Source organism: Engystomops pustulosus, chromosome 7, assembly GCF_040894005.1.
Source record: "Engystomops pustulosus chromosome 7, aEngPut4.maternal, whole genome shotgun sequence".
Classification (NCBI taxonomy): Eukaryota; Metazoa; Chordata; class Amphibia; order Anura; family Leptodactylidae; genus Engystomops; species Engystomops pustulosus.
The window spans coordinates 152122741-152147377 of NC_092417.1; the positions used below are offsets into that span (position 1 = coordinate 152122741).

At 44.7% G+C, this 24637-nt stretch overlaps 1 protein-coding gene across 4 annotated transcripts in view; it reads left to right on the plus strand.

Moving 5' to 3' along the window:
• The window catches only part of CAPN1 (calpain 1), a 148012-nt gene that overhangs the window by 42743 nt on the left and 80632 nt on the right, over window positions 1-24637 (plus strand). For 2 of the 4 annotated variants that reach the window (XM_072118311.1, XM_072118310.1), the window contains exons 16-22: window positions 679-736; window positions 2596-2660; window positions 3616-3684; window positions 5175-5253; window positions 5336-5452; window positions 6708-6766; window positions 10126-11099. In XM_072118311.1, the coding sequence (XP_071974412.1) occupies window positions 679-736; window positions 2596-2660; window positions 3616-3684; window positions 5175-5253; window positions 5336-5452; window positions 6708-6766; window positions 10126-10152 (474 nt within the window). In that variant the 3' untranslated portion in view covers window positions 10153-11099. Of the gene's footprint in view, window positions 1-678; window positions 737-2595; window positions 2661-3615; window positions 3685-5174; window positions 5254-5335; window positions 5453-6707; window positions 6767-10125; window positions 11100-24637 lie in introns of those variants that run through there. The other 2 variants (XM_072118313.1, XM_072118312.1) reach the window with 2 other exon arrangements.

Sequence of the window (24637 nt, forward strand, 5' to 3'; positions counted from 1 at the left end):
AAATAGATTCATATACAAAAAAAAAAGAAAAGACTTTCAGTTTTTTTTCTGGCAATATGAATTTTTCCAGCTACTACTTGAAGTTTTAAAAATCTCTATGCAGTGAGCTCCCCCTTGTGGTCACTACAGACATAAACAATGGGACACATTTACTAAGAGTTTGTCGGACGCATTTCTGTCAGGTTTCGCAATTTTTTTTTTCCGATTTGCCCTGAATTGCCCCGGGTATTTGGCACACGCAATCGGATTGTGTTGCATCGGCGCCGGCTTGCATGTGTCTCAAATCTGGGGGTGTGGACATCAGACAACCCGACTGATTCAGATAAACCGCGGAATTTACAAACCAAATTGTGTCGCAAGATCAGCACTCACATGCACCAGCCGGGGGACCTCAGCGGGGGAAGCGACACATGCAGGAAATTGGACATACCATCTTACTGAATTGCGGCAGACCCGAATCCTCGTCGGACATTCCGGATCGTCGGCGTCAACTGGACGGGTAAGTAAATGTGCCCCTATATGTTGGAAGCACAGCACCAGCACCAGTACCATGGGCCATAATGCAGTCACATGTACTGCTCTTACAAATAAACATGTAGCATAAACACATATATGATTATATATTCTATTATTATATACAGGGGGTATTGCTGATGTATGTCTCTCTATCATATACAGGATATGGAAATTAGTGTACAAGAGCTGCAGTCCATCCTAAACAAAATCATGTCCAAACGTAAGTAAACGTGTCAATGCATATAACCAAGTGGGCACACTTAAAGGGGTTCTCCATGAATCTGGAAACCTCTAGGGCAGTGATGGCGAACCTTTTAGAGACAGAGTGCCAAAACTATAACCAAAATCCATTTATTTTTAACATGAAGTGCCAACATTGCATTTGAAGCAGTAACTTATTGCTATCTGTTTTTCAACATCTTTCAATCATATCGGCCCCCAATACCATTGAAAGAAGGAGGACACATTCAGACTATCATTGTAGCTCTTTTGCAGGGTCTCTCTCTACAGTAAGAATGTGGAGTCCAGCAGGATGACCTACAAAGATAATGCAGTTCTGTCATCACCTTCTCACTTTTCCCGCAGTTCCAAACAGCCAATGAAGTGTCTGAGAGCAGAATCTCTTACGTTGCCTGGGACTGCAGGAAGATTCGGTGGATTTGGTCCTGTTTGGTGAAGTCTGTCCTCGGGTCAAAGGCCTGAGTGCCCACAGAAAGGCCTCCGAGTGCCACCTCTGGCACCCGTGCCATAGGTTCGCCACCACTGCTCTAGGGGGATGAAGTTAGGATGGGAACAAAGAACACATACAGCTCCAGCTCCCGGTTCCTACATCACTCTGGGGCTTCAGGTTTTCCAGGTGGGGTCATGGGACCTGCTTCATCCAATGAGTGAGCTCCTCAGACAACAGGACTTCACTTCCGTTTTACTGGGGACTTCACTTACCTTGTTGTTCCCCTGGTCTGAGGAGGCCATGTGACCACCTGGAACTTTCAGCCTGATGCAGGCCTGAAAACTAGTGAGGCAAGTATGTCAAAGTATGTGTTCTTGATTTTTCCCAATCCCATTCCTGGCCCACAAAGGGTTTTCCAGGTTCCTAGAAAACCCCTTGACAACAGTACTTTCTTACAAGGAACGCATGACCAGGTTTTGCCCCACTATTCTACAAACCCCCCTCAGGTAGGGTATGAAATGTTCTTTCTCGAATTCCCTGCTTTATGTGAAATCTCACACGTTTACCAATAAAAATATCTTCCTCAATGTCAAGCAAATATGACTCTTCTCTCCTCATTTTCACATGAGATGAGTCAAGTTTAGATTGCAGAGGAAGTGTCACTTCATACGCTGTGGACATACATGTAGTTAAATTATAGGTGGTACTGGTTCTTTATCTGCAGCTTACATTTCCGCATGTCTTTAGCTGCTTGTATCTCTGGTTCTGTAGCTCACAAAGCCATAAGCCTGAAGTGTTCTGAAAGATGAGATCCTTATATAACACAAAAAGCATGTTTCTAGGTGCTATAGAACAGAAGGTTAGATGCTTCTGAAGTGACAACCGGCAACTACAAAACTTGACTAATCTCATGTGAAAATGAGGTGAGAAGAGTCATATTTGCCTGACTTTGTGGGGATTTTTTTTTTATAGGTAAATGGATAAGATATAACATAAGAGGGAATTCTAGAAAAGGACTTTTTATACCCTACTTGAGTGGGGAAGTAGTTTAGTGGGGTAAAACCTGGCGACAGGTTCTCTTCAACATTATAATAAACGTGTTATTTTATTATTATTTATGATTATTTTTCCGGTAACTTTCTACTTGATAACAGCAGATATTGTATGTATTCTAGTACTGGGGTTCTCATTTGCACCAGTACTACTAGCTGTATGGCACTAGAAATAATATAAGAATAAAAGGGTTTGTCTAGGATTGAGAAGAAAGCATTTTTTTCCAATACAATACAAATACGAGTTGCAGTAGCAGACACTCACATGTGTGGCAGTGATCTAATCCAGGACAACCCCTTTACATGTTAGTAAATGAATTCTTGTTATTGTTACTAACATATTTTTTTACAATGCAGATAAAGATCTTCGCACTAAAGGGTTCAGCACCGAGTCTTGTCGCAGTATGGTGAACCTTATGGATGTATCTTTTACACTGATGGTTCTGATGATGGTCCCAAAACTTCTGTCCTTTCCATTCCACTTCTACACCTTACAGTCTAGCATTAGATATAACATGGTGCTCTGGAGATTACACTGGTCAGGGGGCGTAACTACAGCGGTAACAGCCATAGCGGCTGCTATGGGGCCCACAGTGTCAGGGGGGCCCCGACATCCAACCTGACACACTAAAGAATGAAGGATGTGCATCATTATATACATATTACTGTAATCTCTAATCTCTGCTTTCTGTTGTCTACTTCCCCCAAGTGGTCAGCAGCTACTGGGACAGATCTGTGGCCTCTCACACTCCGCTTAGATATGAAGACTGCCTGAGAGTGACTGTATACATAGATGTATATGAGTGTATAAATGTATGGATGTATGATGTGTATATGTGTTTTGGCATGTGATGTCATACGTGTATGTATCCGTGAAGTGTATTTGCTGTATGGTATGTGTATATTTGCTGTACGTGTGTATGTATGTGATATTTATACTCTCTATATGTGTGCATATGTTGTGTATATGCTGTCTATGTGGTGTGGTATGTATATGGTACTGTGTGCATATACTGTGTATGTGGATATGCTGTATGTGTGTATAAGTTGTTTGTTGTGCAAATACTGTATGTGTGTATATGATGTATGTCTATATATGGTACTGTATGTGTGTGTGTATGTGTATATATATATATATATTAGTGTATATACTGTATTTACTGTATTTATATGCTGTGTATATATGGTCTGTTTATACTGTATACATGTGTATATACACTATACATGTAATAATATGTATATATACTATATGTGTATGTGTTTGATGTGTATATACTGTATGTATAAATGTATTTATATCAGTGTTGGTCTTCACTGACTTGCTGTAAACCCTGGGTCATGTTTGGTAATAAATTGTCCTTAACTCTGATGTCACAGAAAGATGGAAATGGAAAACTAGGAATGTTGGAGTTTAACGTCCTGTGGAATAAGATCAAGAATTACCTGGTAATATCTCAGGAAGCAGCAAACACTGTGGAGAGAATATACTGAGGCTGATATTTCATAAATTTGGTGCATTTTTACCAATTGCACTTTTGTGCAGGCGGCGCTCGCCACTTTTAAGATCTTGATGGGCTCCATAAGATAGGATACAAATTGCCGTTGGTTCCCATGTGGGGGGCGGTGGCTGATCAAACAGTTGACCATTGCCATTGCCATTTGATATTAAAGGAAATCTACCATCAAAATCAAGCATGATAAACCAGATACACTTAATCATAGATCAAGGCACAGTGACTATGGCAATCTTATATTTGTTATCCAGGGCCCCCTTCTTAGAAAACCAACTTTTACAATTATGCTAATGAGTCAGGAGGCCTCTGGGGGTGTTGCCAGAGCCCCTCTGTGCTGCAGCTGCACAGGCTGTTATACTATCTCACCCTACTTCCTGCTCTCCTAGCCCTTCCCCCCTCCATCTGCCTTCTGTAATCTCACACAGTAACCACAGTAACCTGTGAAGCCAAAGCGGGAGCACAGAGGGACTCTCACAACACCCTTGGAGCCCTTTTGGCTCATTAGCATAATTTAAAAAGTTGATTGAAAGTAGAAGGAAGGAGGCCATGGATAACAAACGTAAGAATATTACCACAGTCACAGTGCCTGGATCTATGAGAAGTGACTGATGGTAATTTCCTTTAATTACTGATCCTAAGGAGGTTATCAATACCTTTTACCCTGAAAACCCCTTAAATAAAGTTATCACATGTTTATGAGTCTCTACTTCATGCTAGTAGAGACTCATAAAGTATTTCACACCATCTACTTTTCCTGACAACGTTTTAAACGTCGCTCTAGAATCACAAACCAGCAAAATGTCTCAGATATGGGCCGTAATTTGTAGCCTTTTCCTGCACAAGATTGTCTAAAATTTAATGACAAATCCTGCCCCAACCCCCACAATGTAGAGTTCCACTTAAAGGGGTATTCTCATCTGGGCATTTACATTTAATTAAATTCATTTGCCTTATGTAAACATTTCTTCAATTGGATGTTTATTAAAAAAATGTTCCTGTGGGAAGATAATTTCTCATCAATGTCGCCATGTTGATCCTTAGAAACGAGATAGCTTCCTCGGATACGACCACGTCACACTCTGGCACCGGTGGCCAGACTTGCGCTATAGAGTCCTGCCGGACCACCAGGATTCAGCAACACAGGACGGCTGTGCGACATGTAATAACTCCCGGACATTTTATATACAATAACCTTTCGTTTCTTTGTGCACTCACTCCAGCAGAGGTGGCCGTATCCGAGGAAGCTATCTCGTTTCTAAGGGACCATATGACTACATTTATGAGAAATTATCTTCACACAGGAACATTTTTTTTAATAACATCTGATTGAAGAAATGTTTACATATGGCAGATTAATGAAACTGAATGTGAATGCCGAGACGAGAATACCCCTTTAACTTTTCCTTGTCCTCTTTTTATTAGACTGTGTTCAGGAAGTTTGACGTGGATAAGTCCGGCAGCATGAACGCCTACGAGATGCGTCTGGCGGTGGAGCATGCAGGTCAGTTTCTTGTCATCCCTCTGAATTTCTATGTTGGTTCGTTATAGAAGCGTTCTATTAATCTACCAATTTTTGTCACCAGGTTTCAAACTCAGCAACTCCCTGCATCAGCTCATCATCACCCGATACGCCGAGCCCGATCTGGCAGTGGATTTCGATAGCTTTGTGTGTTGTCTAATCCGGATGGAGACCATGTTTAGTAAGTCAACATCTTGATAATAATAATAATTAATAATTATATTAATGATGTAGGGTTTCACCGTTTAGGGTTTGGTGTTGGGGGCCACACTGTCCCTTATTAATTGTACACTGTTAACATACTGTTAGTTACAAGCGAACGTCTGCACAGTTTACTTGTTACAACCATTCAGGTGTGTAACTAAGAGAGGCTGAGGCCCATAGCAGACTTATGCATGGGGCCCCCTTACCCTTAGAAAATATACATATATGCTTACATATGTACAGTATATACACATGTTGTACACACATATACACACAAAAACATACAATTATACACTCATACACACATGTATACATTCATACAAGACTGTCAGACAGTCTTCTTATTCCAGGTGTTTTTGGAATAAGTGTTTTTGTATTAAAAATTGGTTTTACAGAAAAATAATATATGTTATATTGTACCTTTCATTAGCATCTGCTGTGTGACTAGGCAGTTGCCCACTGGGAATGGCTGGAAAGGAGCAGTTCCCCCCCCCCACCCTTGGGAAACAGCTTCTCCATGTGACCTTTTCAAATATATGAAAACACTCATCACTGGGCTTAGTGACGCCCCCTGCTCCTCTACAGCCAATCCCGAGTGTGGGGAGTTATTCATATATTTGAAAAGGTCACATGTTTCCCAAGGGTGGGGGGGGGGACTGCTCCTTTCCAGCCCCTCCCAGTGGGCAACTGCCTAGTCACACAGCAGATGCTAATGAAAGGTACAATATAACATATCTTTTTTTCTGTAAAACCAATTTTTAATACAAAAACACTTTGGCAGTGTATGTACTATGCTCTGTTGGGACTGGGGGAGTGCTAAAAATGGGTCTCCTGGTGACAGGTTCCCTTTAATATGTGTATAATGGTGCACATCCTCCATTCTTTAGTGTGCAGGTTGGATGTCGGGGCCCCCTGACACTGCAGGCCCCATAGCAGCCGCTATGGCTGCTACCCCTGTAGTTACACCCCTGCTACCATTAACAAGCAACACACAGTCAGAAATTGGCAGTGTGATGGAAATAAGCAGCAGGTGCCACATCACAGCAGCCATGTGTGTCCTTACATATAGAAAGGCTTATTAGGTAATTACAGATAATGAATCTCACTAATGAGTTGTGAAAATGAAATGATAAGACACAAAACGGAGGGTGATGTGATGATATTTCCATTTACAACAAAATGTCCATGGAGATTATTCAGCTTTTTAACACTTGAATTGTCTCCTTCCTCAGGATTCTTCCAGGGGATGGACACAAATAAATCTGGGGTCATCAATTTTAACCTCTTCACGGTAAGTCCTTTACTATTCTTACATATGTTTTCACCTGTGATATATATTGTTTATCATTACATCACTTCTAGGATATAATACCATAGATGGCAAGAATAATTTAGTCATTTAACTACTTAATAAAAACACTACAAGTAAAATTTTTTAAATCTATCAGTGTTTTGCTGTGTGATCTGGAAACGTCTATGGCTTTAGTGGCTAAATATTGTCTGCTTCAGTAAAATTGTTGTAGTTCCCCTGATTCTGGTGAAGTTGGAGTTTTCTCTCCAGCCCCCACTATTCCTGATTACTCAATGTCCATATTTCATCTCTCTTAAGTCAGATGTGTGATATCAGGCCGGGACCACCCATCTGACAGCATGGAGCCTAATAATCATTGTTTTAGGGTAGTTTAAATACCCAATATGATCATTGGGCTCTCTACTGTCAGATGGGTGGTCTGAGGCAGTAGAAACAGCCTGGCTCCGCCCATTTGACAGTAGAAAGCTGAAAATAAGGACATTGATTACTTCAGGACGGTGGGGACTAGAAAATAAAATTCCATCTTTGCCAAATCTATGAAAAAATGCCTGTTAAATCACTGAAAAATCGAATTAAAGGAAATCTACCATCAACATCAAGCATGATAAACCAGGGACACTTGCTCAGGCACCGTGATTGTGGTAATTTTCTTATATTCTTTATTAAAAGCCATGTTCTATATAAAATCAGCATTTAAAAATGAGCTAATAAGCCTGAAAGGCTTCTAGTCGTGTTACCAGAGGTCCCCCATGCTGTATAATGGATGTTACACTGTGTCGGAGCACTTGCCCCTCCCCCTGTTTGCTAAAACTCCCTGCTGCGTGAGATTACAGCAGGTAGAGAGGGGGAGAGTGCTGAGGGAGCGGGGGTGGTGAGACAGTGTAACAGCCTGTGAAGACGATGCCCTGGTACCAACCCCCAGAGCCTTTCTGGATTATCAGCATAATGTTGAAAGTTGATCTATGTGTAAGTGTCCCTGGTTTATCATGATGGATTTTGATGGTAGATTTTTAGATTTTGATGGTAGCTTTTGAAATCTTAGATAGATAAATGCAAATTTATGTTAACTGGTCGCGGCGGAGGGGAACAGCTTCATTTAGCCATTTAGTCCTCCCCATACAGTCATCATGCTACTGACTGCCCCTCTGTCTGACTAGGTGAAGTGTTTCTTCCATTACTGCTTAAAAGGGTATTCACATATTTAATAATTATGCTATTTCCACAACTTGGACCCATAACTGTCTTGAATCCTGTGACCAGGTTAAACAGAGAGTTTGGAAGCACCCGAAATAGCAGAGTCTATACTCTTGGCTATTTTTGTAGCTTTTAAAGACTTGAATGGAGCTTTAGCTCTATTGTGGGCCATGGATCCCCTCTGTGAGACAGGGGCCAGTCCCCACATCTATTTGTACTATTTGTAATAAATCCTGTAATAAAATTAAACCTACCCCTTTAAAAGGAACTTGACAACAGGATACATTTTTACTAGAGATGAGCGAGCACTAAAATGCTCGGGTACTCGTTATTCGAGACAAACTTTTCCTGATGCTCGAGTGCTCGTCTCGAATAACGAGCCCCATTGAAGTCAATGGGAGACTCGAGCATTTTTCAAAGGGACCATGGTTCGGGAATAAAATGTGTTAATTAATTGAAAAAGAATGTCTTCTGATAAGTGATCAGATGTGTGCAAACATCTGCAATCTATTCTTCACTGTTCCGCGCGTATATTATCTCCCGACAAGTTAGCAGATGTGAAGAACAGTGAAGAATAGAATAAAAACAGTGAACACAGGATCATTTAAGTGAAAAACACAGTGAAGAATAGATTGCAGATGTTCGGCACATCTGCTTACTTGTCGGGAGATACGCTGTCCCGGGATCCGCTGCTCTTCTTCCACTGAAGTCTCCCCGATGTCTCCGTGCCCCGATGTCACCGTGCCCCGATGTCACCGTGCCCCGATGTCTCCGTGCCCCGATGTCTCCGTGCCCCGATGTCTCCGTGCCCCGATGTCTCCAGGCCCCTATGTCTCCGTGCCCCTATGTCTCCGTGCCGCTCCGTGCCCCGATGTCTCCGTGCCCCGATGTCTCCGTGCCCCGATGTCTCCGTGCCCCGATGTCTCCGTGCCCCTATGTCTCCGTGCCCCGATGTCTCCGTGCCGCTCCGTGCCGCTGCCCGATGTCTCCGTGCCACTGCCCAATGTCTCTGTGCCGCTCCCCGGTGTCTCTGTGCTGCTCCCCGGTGTCTCTGTCCTGCTCACCGTGTTCTTCAATGTGTTCTTCACACATATATATTGTTCTTCACATACTATTTTGTTCGCACCGTTTCGCGCGTATCTCCCGACAAGTAAACAGATGTGCCGAACATCTGTAATCTATTCTTCACTGTGTTCTTTACTGTGTTTTTCACTTAAATGATCCTGTGTTCACAGTGTTCACTGTTTTTATTCTATTCTTCATTGTTCTTCACTGTGTTTTTTTAATTAAATGCTCGATCTCGAGCAGGGGAAATACTCGTCCGAGCAACGAGCCGTTTCGAGTACCTTAATACTCGAACGAGCATCAAGCTCGGACGAGTATACTCGCTCATCTCTAATTTTTACCTAACGACAGGTTCCCATAGTCTGTTTAATACTAATTCTCAATTAGCTTTTATAATTAACATGAATGGTTCCACTCACCATTCCACTACGCTCAAATTGATTAAAGTATCCCTGCCGCCCTGCTAGCAAACTGCATTGAGTCACCAGGGGTGTTGGAGCCCCTACTGTCATCATTATCTCCTCTCTGATCTGATAGCTCTCTCTGACTTTCTCCCATCCCCCATGCAGACTGAGAGGTTTGCATGGAGCAAGGAGTCAACTAACGGCCACATGAGGGAGGGAGATGGGAAGAAGAGCAGAGAGCAGATAATGATGATGATAGCAGCCTTGGAACACACACAGGCAGGGAGGTATGAAGACAGCTAGACTTTATATACTTTAAAAAGTGAGTGGAAGCTGTAATGTTTATTATCAAAGCAGATTGAGAATTATTATTATTTAAAAAAAAAAAAGGTTTGGGAACTTGTCATTACGTGACAAACTGTGGTCCTGATGAAAGGTTCACTTGGCAGATGCTGATCTAAGATTTTATAGTCTTATAATATGACATTTTTAGCAACAGAGGGGCATAATTATCTGATGTTGCAGAGACTAGGACCAGTTTGGGGCAAAAAAATTGGGATCCCTTTTTTTCATTCTAGCAAAGAACATATATGTAAATGGACAACCCACTTGTGTTGAGCTGTGTAGAATGGCTGGGGTATGCTCGCTTCTGACCTCTCTCGTTTATCATTGCAGTGGCTCCAGATGACTATGTTTGCATAATGAAATTCTCGTCCTGCATGGGCTGGATCCCTGACCGCTCCTGTGCTGTAACCAAGAGCAAGTGCCTTTCACTCGCTTCCCCTGTGCCAAAGCAATACAAAGAAGACATGCCCCTGCGCCGTCTCTCCCCTGCACATGCCCCTGCGCCGTCTCTCTCTCCTGCACATGCCCCTGCGCCGTCTCTCTCCTGCACATGCCCCTGCGCCGTCTCTCTCCTGCACATGCCCCTGCGCCGTCTCTCTCCTGCACATGCCCCTGCGCCGTCTCTCTCCTGCACATGCCCCTGCGCCGTCTCCCTCCTGCACATGCCCCTGCGCCGTCTCCCTCCTGCACATGCCCCTGCGCCGTCTCCCTCCTGCACATGCCCCTGCGCCGTCTCCCTCCTGCACATGCCCCTGCGCCGTCTCTCTCCTGCACATGCCCCTGCGCCGTCTCTCTCCTGCACATGCCCCTGCGCCGTCTCTATCCTACATTTGTTCCTGTGTGACCTCTGTCTCCATAGCATCCATTCTATGTGTATATCTTGTATCCTCTTCCTTCACTTTCACGGTTCAGAGAAAGGTCTTAGAGCAATGGTCCCCGTTCCTGACCCTCCAGCTATTTTAAAATTCTGACTACAAGCTGGAAGCTGTCAGGCAATGCTGGGATCTGTATTTCTACAATAACTGGGGTGACATAGGGTGGGAAGAACAGTAGAGGGGTAAATGAATGAAACAGTATAAAAGAAAAGTTGTCCTTGTTTTCCTTAGCAGCGAATCATGGCACAGCTTTCATTATGCAAGACCACTAAATGAAATGAAAGCTCTGCTTTAGGTAGCAAAGCTTGTGGACCGTGCCATAGATCCACCCCACGATTTTTGCCCATGGTCAGATGGTCTTATGTTACACGCTCTTGTTTTGTACTGGTTTTAATAGCCAAAATAAAGATGATATTCTGTAAGAAGATAGCAATGACCTGTATATAAAATATTGCATCGCTTATACAATACAGACTTTTTATGACCAAAACCGTCTGAAGTTTTTAAGCAGGATTAAGATAAGTTAAAATGGTGATATAAGAGGGCGTTTTCAATCATCTAAATCAGTGGTGGCGAACCTATGGCACGCGTGCCAGAGGCGGCACTCTGAGCCCTCTCTGTGGGCACCCAGGCCATCGCCCCAGCACACCAGACAGGACTCAAAGAATTTTCCTGCAGTTCCAAGCAACTGGGAAGCAAAGATGCTGCTTTCAGTCATATTTTAAAGTGACTTACTTGGCAACTTAGGAAGAGAGAGAATGTGTAGACGGGGTCTAATTATCTTTGGAGGACCTTCTGCTTGCCCCACTATTCTCTGTTCGGAGGGACACTGGAAAGAAGCTACAATGATGCAAATTTTCCCTCCTTCTTTCTACTGTGTTGGTGTCCTCCGGAGGCCAGTATGATTGAACGTTGTTGAAGAAGAGGGAGCAATAAGTTACTGCTTTAATTTTTGGGTGGCACCTCGCGATAAATGAGGGTTTGGGGTTGCAGTTTTGGCACTTGGTCGCTAAAAGGTTCGCCATCACTGATCTAAATGCTCCAGCAGCTCAATAATCTGCAATGATTAGACTTTGCAGGTTTAAAGGAAACCTGTCAGCAGAAACTGAGACAATAAACCACTTCCAGTATGAGACTAAATGGATGCAACCTGGAACATAGATGTCTAAAGAAGATGTCTACTACTTTTTCACAAAACTTTATTATACCTTTCCAACAATACAAAAGAAGTAAAAAGAAAGAAAATTTTCAATTATATGTATAAATACAATTTATAAAAAGTAGAGAAAAGAAAAAGAGAAAGAAATTCTTCTATTACTACTGTAGTGGCAGTGACTCGCTCTCCGAGTAGATGCATGTATCCAGTATAAAGCTGTTCATGATTCTTTGTACAACACAACCAGTTTCCACCAGATTAACCAAATTCGTGATAGTCAATGACTACCCGAGCGCTCCATAAACAAACACATCATTTACCGAGACTCCCATCCAGCCATTGTCCGCAAGGACTGCACTGTTCTCAGATTCATCAATGATTCTTTTCAGTGGCTGCCAGGAAGAGAAGATTTAGTGGAAGGGACTAGAAGTAACATCCAGTTTATGAACCCAATGAGAGAACAATGTGTGCCCGGCCATATTAATCATAAAATAGACATTAGGGGGATTAATCATCAAGTTTCTGAGGTAAAACTGTTCTAGTTGCCCATGGAAACCAATCAGATCTGAGCTTTAATTCTATAAACAGCTGTGGGAAAGTGAAATCTGAGCTCTGATTGGTTGATATGGGCAACTAGAACAGTTCAGCTCTAAGAGATTTATGATAAATCTCCCCCATTGGGGGTCATTTACTAAGGGCCCGATTCGCGGTTTCCCGACGTGTTACCCGAATATTTCCGATTTGTGGCGATTGTACCTGAATTGCCCCGGGATTTTGGCGCACGCGATCGTATTGTGTCGCATCGGCGCTGGCATGCACGCGACGGAAATCGGGGGGGCGTGGCCGAACGAAAACCCGACGTATTCGGAAAAACCGCCGCATTTAAAAACCGAAAATGTGTCACTTGGGAAGCGCTTACCTTCACCTGGTCCAGCTCGGTGTATTCCGGCGCGTTCAGATGATTTTCAGCGCAGCAGCGCCACCTGGTGGACGGCGGAGGAACTACGTTCATAAATCCCGTCCGGACCCGAATCCTGTTCAGAGAACGCGCCGCTGGATCGCGAATGGGCCGGGTAAGTAAATCTGCCCCATTGTCTCCATGTAAACCAGTATCTTCCACGGATCTATCCAGTGCAGTACTCTACCACTAACACCATTATCACTGTGTTTTATGCTAATCTCACAAGATGTTCACAACAAAGTTGTATTACGGTACTTTACCTAGGACATAATAATATAGGGTGCAGCAGAGCTGGATGTTACTTCATAGCAGTTCCTCCTTTCTTCTAAGTATGTCTGTGCAGTCTACGAATCCAGAAGTGCTCTAAGATTTTTACTTTATTTTCCATATAAAATTTTCAAAAATCTCAAGGTCGCAACACAAGAAAATATATGGTTCAATAGTGGTTTATTACATGTTTCCCATTGACAGAAATAGGTAATGCATGACATAGGCAACGAGATGGAAACAGTCACTGAAGATATAAGCAGGGTCGGCTCCAGGCTTCAGTAGGCCCCGGGGTGACAGAACCTCAGTGGGCCTCTTTGCAGTGAACTCACATGGCAGCATTAAAAATTCAGAGACTAAAGCAGTCTCCTGTTCCCTAAAATATTCCCTAGTTTATCATCCCAAACAGCCCCCTCATGGTTATTTTGTATACAGCCCCTTATGGTTATTTTATATAAGCACCCCTTACCCTCTATTCATTAGATAGAGCCCCGCTTACCCCCATGGATTCCTTATGTGGGCCCCCCCCCAGCAGCTCCGGGCTCCAGCACATGCCCAGGTATGCCCAGTGCCGGCGCCAGCCCTGGATATGAGTCCATCTTGTTGTAAGGTATAGCATATAACAGTAAAATATGGTAAAAGCATTAACCAAAAAGGCCAGATTTGGCTGTAGGTAACTAAATGGTTTGGGGAGAGACGCAGACAGACTAGACAAGACACAAAAAATAGGGAGGGGGGGGGGGATAGTAAGGTGGGATGAGGAGGGGAGTAGGGTATATCCGCATGCTAGGTGTTTGCTCTGGACAGGTTTTCTTTTAGGCACATCTAGGGCTGTGTTGTACCCACTTACCTTCATATAGGTGTGCATGAACTGCCCTTTGGATAGATAGCAGTACAGAAGGGAAGGAGCGCTGTTTGGCTACTGGATCAAAGATTTAGACCATTTACTTTTTGGTATAGCGATATTCTGTAAATTGCAGAGCGATTTCTCTCCATTGAACCCTCATGGGCCGACCGGCCAGGGAGATGAAAAGGACCAAACCGTCTCCTCTACCTCCTTTTTTTCAGCTGCAGCCAAAAATCTTACTGTACAGTATAGACACACTGCTGTAGGGGGAACGATTCAACGAAATCCTGTTCTCCTGCCTAAGAATAGATCACCAGAACTTACCATCTCCATTACAGCAATGACTCTCCCAGAATTGTTCTGCTTTATTGACATAGATGGAAATTATTCTTGTCACCAGCAGCAGCAGGCATTATTCACACAAAACCGCCCCAAAACCTGATTTTATCCCCACACAGTGATATCAAAGTACAGGGATAATACACACAGTGATGTCACAGTACAGGGATAATACACACAGTGGTGTCACAGTAAAAGGAATAATACACACAGTGATGTCACAGAAAAAGGAATAATACACACGGTGATGTCACAGAAAAAGGAATAATACACACGGTGATGTCACAGAAAAAGGAATAATACACACGGTGATGTCACAGAAAAAGGAATAATACACACGGTGATGTCACAGAAAAAGGAATAATACACACGGTGATGTCACAGAAAAAGGAATAATACACACGGTGATGTCACAGAAAAAGGAATAATACACACGGTGATGTCACAGTACAGGGATAATACACACGGTGATGTCACAGTACAGGGATAATGCACACGGTGATGTCACAGTACAGGGATAATGCACACGGTGATGTCACAGTACAGGGATAATACACACGGTGATGTCACAGAAAAAGGAATAATACACACGGTGATGTCACAGAAAAAGGAATAATACACACGGTGATGTCACAGAAAAAGGAATAATACACACGGTGATGTCACAGTACAGGGATAATGCACACGGTGATGTCACAGTACAGGGATAATGCACACGGTGATGTCACAGTACAGGGATAATGCACACGGTGATGTCACAGTACAGGGATAATGCACACAGTGATGTCACAGTACAGGGATAATATACACGGTGATATCACAGAAAAAGGAATAATACACACGGTGATGTCACAGTACAGGGATAATACACACAGTAATGTCACAGTACAGGGATAATACACACAGTAATGTCACAGTACAGGGATAATACACACAGTGATGTCACAGTACAGGGATAATACACACAGTGATGTCACAGTACAGGGATAATACACACAGTGATTTCAAAGTACATGGATAATACACACAGTAATGTCACAGTACAGGGATAATATACACAGTGATGTCACAGTACAGGGATAATACACACAGTGATATCACAGAAAAAGGAATGATACACACAGATATGTCACAGTACAGGGATAATACACGGTGATGTCACAGTACAGGGTAATACACACAGCGATGTCACAGTACAGGGATAATACACACAGTGATTTCAAAGTACAGGGATAATACACACAGTAATGTCACAGTACAGGGATAATACACACAGATATGTCACAGTACAGGATAATATACACAATGATTTCATAGTACGGAGATAATACACACAGTGATGTCACAGTACAGAGATAATACACACAGTGATGTCATAGTGCAGGGATAATACACACAATGATGTCACAGTACAGGGATAATACACACAGTGATGTCACAGTACTGGATTTTACACACAGTGATGTCATAGTATAGAGATAATACACACAGTGATGTCATAGTATAGAGATAATACACATATAAATGTAATAGTACAGGAATAATGACACAGTAATGTCACCGAGGATAATGCATTACATGACAGAGCCACACTGTAACAAAATCTCCTTTTTGGAAGACATATTAACCACCCAATATGTACTGTATGTAATCACTTGTTTCAATAATATCTATTACGTCTCCTAACAACCATATAGAATTAAATAAAAATGTATAAATTCTTTATTTATATAGTGCACACAGATTACGCAGCGCTGCACAGAGTTTGCCAGATCAGTCCCTGTCCCCAACGGGGCTCACAATCTAATCAACCTACCAGTATGTTTTGGAGTGTGGGCGGAAACTGGAGGACTCAGAGGAAACCCACGCAAATGCAGAGAGAATGTACAAACTCTTTGCAGATGTTGACCTGGGTGGGACTTGAACCTTTGACACCTCATCTCTTCTTCTTGCTGTCTTGGCTCTGTCGTCTGCTTAGTGCCACAAATTCTAGTTTTGCGATTTCTTTTGGTTCATGAGATTAAATTAATCTGGGGCCCCTCTTAACATCCGCGGTACTCAGGTAGTGTCGTCATCCATGTAAAAGCACAGTTACCATTATATGCAGTAATAAAATATTTCATGGCTGTCAGGAGGTACACAAAGACTATTGGTAGTAAACCCATTTACACTTAAATAACTGAGAAAAGTGCACTTTGGCAACTTAATAACCAAAATACCAACCCACCCCTTCAAATAACGGAGGCAGAGGCTTGTTGTTGGGTGTAAAACGGTCACAGCATATTTTAATGGCACATCCTTGTGGCAAACAGCTCGGCCAATGTAAGCAATTGGGTTTTATAAGGCACCAACGGTAAATATTATTTTGCACACCACCACCAGGAGCGGTATGCCCAGCCGGACTCCCGGCTGGCAAGTCGTCCACCTGGTAACACACTCGTCTCCTTTTCCGCCAGCTGTGACTTTAAATATAACAGTATAACAAATCCAACATAGCATAGTAGCAACAGAGAACAGTATAAAATAAGAAAACAAAAAAAGGAAAGTTTTTTCAGCTCACCCACTGAGTGCAGTCGTATGTAGATCGCCGGTGCACGGACAAAACTGAGCCGGATCAGTGCTTGTAGGAAGAATGCAAATGGTAGATTCTCACCTTCACTAGCTAATTTATTCATGACTTGGTTTGAGGAGGAATGAATTTTTACTTTAAACAATCCATTCCTCAGTAACATTAAATACTATGGCCGTTTCATAGATGACTGTCTTATGGTTTGGACAGGGGCTGAAGAACAAATTAAAACTTTTATTACTTATCTCAATAGTAATAACTACAATATTCAATTTACATATTCTTTTTCCCCCATTTCCATTTCTTTTTTGGATTTACGTTTAACAGGAAATCCATCTAACCACAAAGTCATATGTGACTTATATCGTAAATAGAGATGAGCGAACACTAAAATGCTCGGGTACTCGTTATTCGAGACGAACTTTTCCCGATGCTCGAGTGCTCGTCTCGAATAACGAGCCCCATTGAAGTCAATGGGAGACTCGAGCATTTTTCAAGGGGACCAAGGCTCTGCACAGGGAAGCTTGGCCAAACACCTGGAAACCTCAGAAAAGGATGGAAACACCACGGAAATGGACAGGAAACAGCAGGGGCAGCATGCATGGATGCCTCTGAGGCTGCTTAAACGCACCATTATGCCAAAATTATGGGCAACAGCATGGCCATGAAAGAGTGACAGAATGAAGCTAGATAGCATCTAAAACATCCAATAATTGACCCTGACACTATAGGGGACGGCATGCAGAGGCAGCAGCAGCAGCGGCAGGCTAGAGAGTGGCATGGCGACATACCCTAAATGGACTCAGGCTTCAAACCAATGGGTGGCAGAGAGGAACCAAAGGAGGTGAGCAAGAAGCGCTCAAATAATATCGGTACATGATAAAAGTTTGCCAGTATATTTTGTGGATTACACAGCAGGGTGGCGACAAAGTTAACATGGAAGCCATGAAAACAACCCAAAATTCTGCCTGACACAGCTCGTTTGATAAGGGGACCATGTATGGAGGCAGTGAACTAGTAGTAGATTAAAGGTGCTGCAGTTAAAACTATGTTAGTTGGATCTTGGCATGGAGCTGGCGCTCCGCTGCCAGGCGAGCTTTCGCCAATCCAAGCCCCTGTCTCTAGGCTACTCCCCAAACAGCACTTCTAAGAACCTTTTGTATAAGATCAAGTGTAGTAGCGTTCTTATAAGTTTAGGATATGCCGGGTGAGGGGAATGTAAACAGATGCGCAAGAAGCGCTGAAATAATATCGGTAAATGATAAAAGTTTGCAAGTATATTTTGTGGATTACACAGCAGGGTGGCGACAAAGTTAACAACTTTGATGTGGAATGCCCTGTAATAGCTCTTGGGCGGTGTGCCTTTTATCGCCTAGGCTCAGCAGTTTGAGCACCGCCTGCTGTCGCTTAGCGACGGCACTGCTGCTGTGCCTAGAGCTACCGACTGATGGCGCCATGCCCACGGATGGTAATTCGGAGGAGGTGGAGGAGGGTTGGGAGGAGGTATAGTAGGCCTTTGAGACCTGGACCGAGGTAGGCCCCGCAATTCTCTGCGTCGGCAGTATATGACCAGCCCCAGGGTCAGACTCGGTCCCAGCCTGCACCAAGTTAAGTGTAGTAGCGTTCTTATAAGTTTGGGATATGGCGGGTGAGGGGAATGTAAACAGATGCGCAAGAAGCGCTGAAATAATATTGGTAAATGATAAAAGTTTGCCAGTATATTTTGTGGATAACACAGCAGGGTGGCGACAAAGTTAACAACTTTGATGTGGAATCCATGAAAACAACCCAAATTTCTGCCTGACACACCTCGTTTGATAAAGGGACGATGTATGGAGGCAGCTATATGGACGACTTTTGGAGGTAGCAATGGAGACAACGTGTGGAGGCTGCTATGGAGACAATTTAATTTGGATAGTGCCTGTATGTGGCAGTCCCAAAAATTTTTCAAACCAGAGGAGCAGGTAGGTGGCCCTCCAGTAAAATGGAATAGATTGAGTGCCTGTATGTGGCAGTCCAAAAAAATTTTCAAACCAGAGGAGCAGGTAGGTGGCCCTCCAGAAAAATTGAATAGATTGAGTGCCTGTATGTGGCACTCCCAAAAATTGTTTAAAACAGAGGACCGGGTAGGTGGCCCTCCAGAAAAATTGAATAGATTGAGTGCCTGTATGTGGCACTCCCAAAAATTGTTTAAAACAGAGGACCGGGTAGGTGGCCCTCCAGAAAAATTAAATGCATAAAGTACTATAGCTAGAGCCAGTGGGCCTTGTCAAAAAATAGCCAGTTTCCTCTGCTTTACTGTACAAAGAGGAGGAGAAGGAGGAAAATGAGGAGGAGGAGGAGTGGATCAATTATTCAGGTTGAGCTTCCTTCACCTGGTGGAGATTGGAAATTATGAGAAATCCAGGCTTTATTCATCTTAATAAGCGTCAGCCTGTCAGCGCTGTCAGTCGACAGGCGTGTACGCTTATCGGTGATGATGCCACCAGCTGCACTGAAAACCCGCTCGGACAAGACGCTAGCGGCAGGGCAGGCAAGAACCTCCAAGGCGTACAGCGCCAGTTCATGCCACATGTCCAGCTTTGAAACCCAGTAGTTGTAGGGAGCTGTGTGATCATTTAGGACGATGGTATGGTCAGCTACGTACTCCCTCACCATCTTTCTGTAAAGATCAGCCCTACTCTGCCGAGACTGGGGACAGGTGACAGTGTCTTGCTGGGGTGACATAAAGCTGGCAAAAGCCTTGTAAAGCGTACCCTTGCCAGTGCTGGACAAGCTGCCTGCTCGCCTACTCTCCCTCGCTACTTGTCCCGCAGAACTACGCACTCTGCCGCTAGCGCTGTCAGAAGGGAAATACTGTTTCAGCTTGTGCACCAGGGCCTGCTGGTATTCATGCATTCTCACACTCCTTTCCTCTGCAGGGATGAGAGTGGAAAGATTTTGTTTGTACCGTGGGTCCAGGAGAGTGAACACCCAGTAATCGGTGCTGGAATAAATTCTTTGAACGCGAGGGTCACGGGATAGGCAGCCTAGCATGAAATCTGCCATATGCGCCAGAGTACCAACGCGTAAGAATTCACTCCCCTCACTGGCCTGACTGTCCATTTCCTCCTCCTCCAACTCCTCCAACTCCTCTTCTTCTGCCCATACACGCTGAACAGTGAAGGACTCAACAATGGTCCCCTCTTGTGTCTCGCCAACATTCTCCTCCTCTTCCTCCTCATCCTCCTCCACCTCCACCTCCTCCAATATGCGCTGAGAAACAGACCTGAGGGTGCTTTGGCTATCAACAAGGGAATCTTCTTCCCCCGTCTCTTGTGACGAGCGCAAAGCTTCCGACTTCATGCTGATCAGAGAGTTTTTCAACAGGCCAAGCAGCGGGATGGTGAGGCTGATGATGGCGGCATCGCCACTGACCATCTGTGTTGACTCCTCAAAGTTACTCAGCACCTGACAGATATCAGACATCCACGTCCACTCCTCATTGTAGACTTGAGGAAGCTGACTGACCTGACTACCAGTTCTGGTGGAAGTTGACATCTGGCAGTCTACAATCGCTCGGCGCTGCTGGTAAACTCTGGATAACATGGTCAGTGTTGAATTCCACCTCGTGGGCACGTCGCACAACAGTCGGTGAGCGGGCAGTTGGAGGCGGCGCTGCGCTGCCCTGAGAGTGGCAGCATCTGTGCTGGACTTCCTGAAATGCGCACAGATGCGGCGCACCTTCGTGAGCAAATCAGACAGATTGGGGTATGTCTTGAGGAAACGCTGAACTATCAGATTTAACACATGGGCCAGGCATGGCACATGTGTCAGTCTGCCGAGTTGCAGAGCCGCCACCAGGTTACGGCCGTTGTCACACACAACCATGCCTGGCTTCAGGTTCAGCGGTGCCAGCCACAGATCAGTCTGCGCCGTGATGCCCTGTAATAGCTCTTGGGCGGTGTGCCTTTTATCGCCTAGGCTCAGCAGTTTGAGCACCGCCTGCTGTCGCTTAGCGACGGCACTGCTGCTGTGCCTAGAGCTACCGACTGATGGCGCCGTGCCCACGGATGGTAGTTCGGAGGAGGAGGTGGAGGAGGGGTGGGGGGAGGAGGAGGAGGCATAGTAGGCCTGAAACACCTGGACCGAGGTAGGCCCCGCAATCCTCGGCGTCGGCAGTATATGACCAGCCGCAGGGTCAGACTCGCTCCCAGCCTCCACCAAGTTAACCCAATGTGCCGTCAGCGATATATAGTGGCCCTGCCCGGCAGCACTCGTCCACGTGTCCGTGGTCAGGTGGACCTTGTCAGAAACGGCGTTGGTCAGGGCACGGATGATGTTGTCTGACACGTGCTGGTGCAGGGCTGGGACGGCACATCGGGAAAAGTAGTGGCGGCTGGGGACCGAATACCGAGGGGCGGCCGCCGCCATGAGGTTGCGAAAGGCCTCGGTCTCTACTAGCCTATAGGGCAGCATCTCCAGGCTAAGCAATCTGGAGATGTGCACATTAAGGGCTTGGGCGTGCGGGTGGGTTGCACTATATTTGCGTTTCCGCTCCAGCATCTGGGGTATGGAGAGCTGAACGCTGGTGGATGCTGTGGAGGATCGTGGAGGCGACGATGGGGTTTTTGTGGCAGGGTCCTGGGCAGGGGGCTGACTATCAGCTGACACAGGGGAAGGAGCAGTGGTGTGCACGGCCGGAGGTGAACGGGCTTGTTGCCACTGAGTGGGGTGTTTAGCATTCATATGCCTGCGCATACTGGTGGTAGTTAAGCTAGTAGTGGTGGAACCCCTGCTGAGCCTGGTTTGGCAAATGTTGCACACCACAGTCCGTCGGTCATCCGGTGTTTCCTTAAAGAACCTCCAGACTTCTGAAAATCTAGCCCTCGCCGCAAGAGCCATCGCCACGGGAGCTTCACTAGTTGACACATTTGGCGCTGATGCACCAGCTCTGGCCCTGCCTCTCCGTCTGGCCCCACCACTGCCTCTTCCAACCTGTTCTGGTCGAGAACTCTCCTCCGTCTCAGAAGCACTGTGTTCACCCGGCCTCTCAACCCAGCTTGGGTCTGTCACCTCATCATCCTCCGATCCCTCAGTCTGCTCCCCCCTCGGACTTCCTGCCCTGACAACAACTTCCCCACTGTCTGACAACCGTGTCTCCTCATCGTCGGACACCTCTTTACACACTTCCACTACGTCAAGAAGGTCATCATCACCCACAGACTGTGACTGGTGGAAAACCTGGGCATCGGAAAATTGCTCAGCAGCAACCGGACAAGTGGTTTGTGACTGTGGGAAGGGTCCAGAAAACAGTTCCTCAGAGTATGCCGGTTCAAATGCCAAATTTTCCTGGGAGGGGGCAGACTGGGGGGGAGGAGGCTGAGGTGCAGGAGCTGGAGGAGTGGCGATTTCGGTGACATGGGTGGACTGCGTGGAAGACTGACTGGTGGACAAATTGCTCGAAGCATTGTCAGCAATCCACGACATCACCTGTTCGCACTGTTCTGGCCTCAACAGTGCTCTACCACGAGTCCCAGTAACTTCAGACATGAACCTAGGGAGTGTAGCTCTGCGGCGTTCCCCTGCTCCCTCATAAGCAGGTGGTGTCTCACCCCGGCCAGGACCACGGCCTCTGACCCCTGCAGTAGTTGGACGCCCACGTCCCCGCCCTCGTCCTCTACCCCTAGCCCTCGGGTTAAACATTTTTAAAATGAGAGTTATAACTTTAATTTTTTTTTAACTTTTTTTTGTGTTTTTTGTTTTTTTTTGTGTTTTTGAGTTTTTAAAACCAAACGATGCTATCCTATTGCTATGGCTATTTTCTAGCCAAGTATGAAAGCACACTACTATGCCAGATGAGATGACACTGAGTTATTAAACAAAATAAACGTAAAATAAAAAAGGACAAATGGCAGACTGTGCCTAATTGAAATCCAACCCCTACTAAATTTTCCCACTTCGGTCTTTGCAATGGATATGTGCGTCACTAAGCGCAAAACACAGCGGTCGCAAGTCTCACTACAAATTGCTCACAATTGGCTAGTAGATGCACTGCAGCAAGTACAGCCACCAGCAGATCAACCAGAAATCAAATATATAACGCTACTGTAGGCGTAAGTAAGCCGTTTGGATTCTCCTATGGCTATTTTCTAGCCAAGTATGAAAGCACACTACTATGCCAGATGAGATGACACTGAGTTATTAAACAAAATAAACGTAAAATAAAAAAGGACAAATGGCAGACTGTGCCTAATTGAAATCCAACCCCTACTAAATTTTCCCACTTCGGTCTTTGCAATGGATATGTGCGTCACTAAGCGCAAAACACAGCGGTCGCAAGTCTCACTACAAATTGCTCACAATTGGCTAGTAGATGCACTGCAGCAAGTACAGCCACCAGCAGATCAACCAGAAATCAAATATATAACGCTACTGTAGGCGTAAGTAAGCCGTTTGGATTCTCCTATGGCTATTTTCTAGCCAAGTATGAAAGCACACTACTATGCCAGATGAGATGACGCTGAGTTATTAAACAAAATAAACGTAAAATAAAAAAGGACAAATGGCAGACTGTGCCTAATTGAAATCCAACCCCTACTAAATTTTCCCACTTTGGTGTTTGAGGTGGATATGTGTGCCACTAAGAGCTAAACACAACGGTAGCAAGTCCCCCTGCTAATTCCTCACAAAATGGTACTAGATGCAAATAAAAAAAAAAAAAAGTAGAACGTTAATGTAGCCCTAAGAAGGGCTGTTGGGTTCTTGGAGAATCACTCCTGCCTAACAGTAAGCTAATAGAACACCCTAACGCTTTCCCTGACCAGCAGCAGCTCTCTCCCTAGCGGCATCCAGACACAGAATGATCCGAGCAGCGCGGGCAGCGGCTAGTCTATCCCAGGGTCACCTGATCTGGCCAGCCAACCACTGCTATCGACGTGTAAGGGTACCACGTCATGCTGGGTGGAGTGCAGAGTCTCCTGGCTTGTGATTGGCTCTGTTTCTGGCCGCCAAAAAGCAAAACGGCGGGAGCTGCCATTTTCTCGAGCGGGCGAAGTATTCGTCCGAGCAACAAGCAGTTTCGAGTACCCTAATGCTCGACCGAGCATCAAGCTCGGACGAGCATGTTCGCTCATCTCTAATCGTAAACCCTCTGCAGGCAATACCCTTTTACACGCCAGCAGTTGTCATCCGCCCCATGTAATTAAAAACCTGCCCAAGGGAGAATTCATTAAGGCTAAACATATATGCACACAAGAGGAACATTATGCTCAAACTTCTACTGAAATCACTAAGCGTTTACATGAAAGAGGCTATAATAAAACACATGTTGTACGCATCAGAGGGAGTCTAAAAGATAAATCTAGGACACAGATGTTATATGCGGATCGACAGCCACATACCAAAACCAAAAAAAACTATAGTTCTATCACTTTCTCTACAGAATACACATGTCAATATAACCAGGTTACCCAAATAATTAAAAAACATATACCAATATTGTACCAAGATCCCATTCTACATAAGATCCTTGCATCAGGCTGTCGTTTCTCAGCAAGAAACTCTGCAACTTTGGGGGATATGTTATCCCCGAACTTATACGTATCCACCCATAATGATCAATCGTGGTTAAAGAGTACAGGTAGCCACAAGTTTATGCGGTTTATGCAAATACATAGTGAAGACAAAAGCTGCCTTCTCTATATACAATAATAAATACTACAAGATACATTCCTTTATAAACTGCAACACTACTTATGTAGTGTACTCCATTACCTGCACAACATGTTCTGTTCAATATATAGGAAGCACGAAGCGCACTTTAAAACAAAGAATTGCGGAACATCTA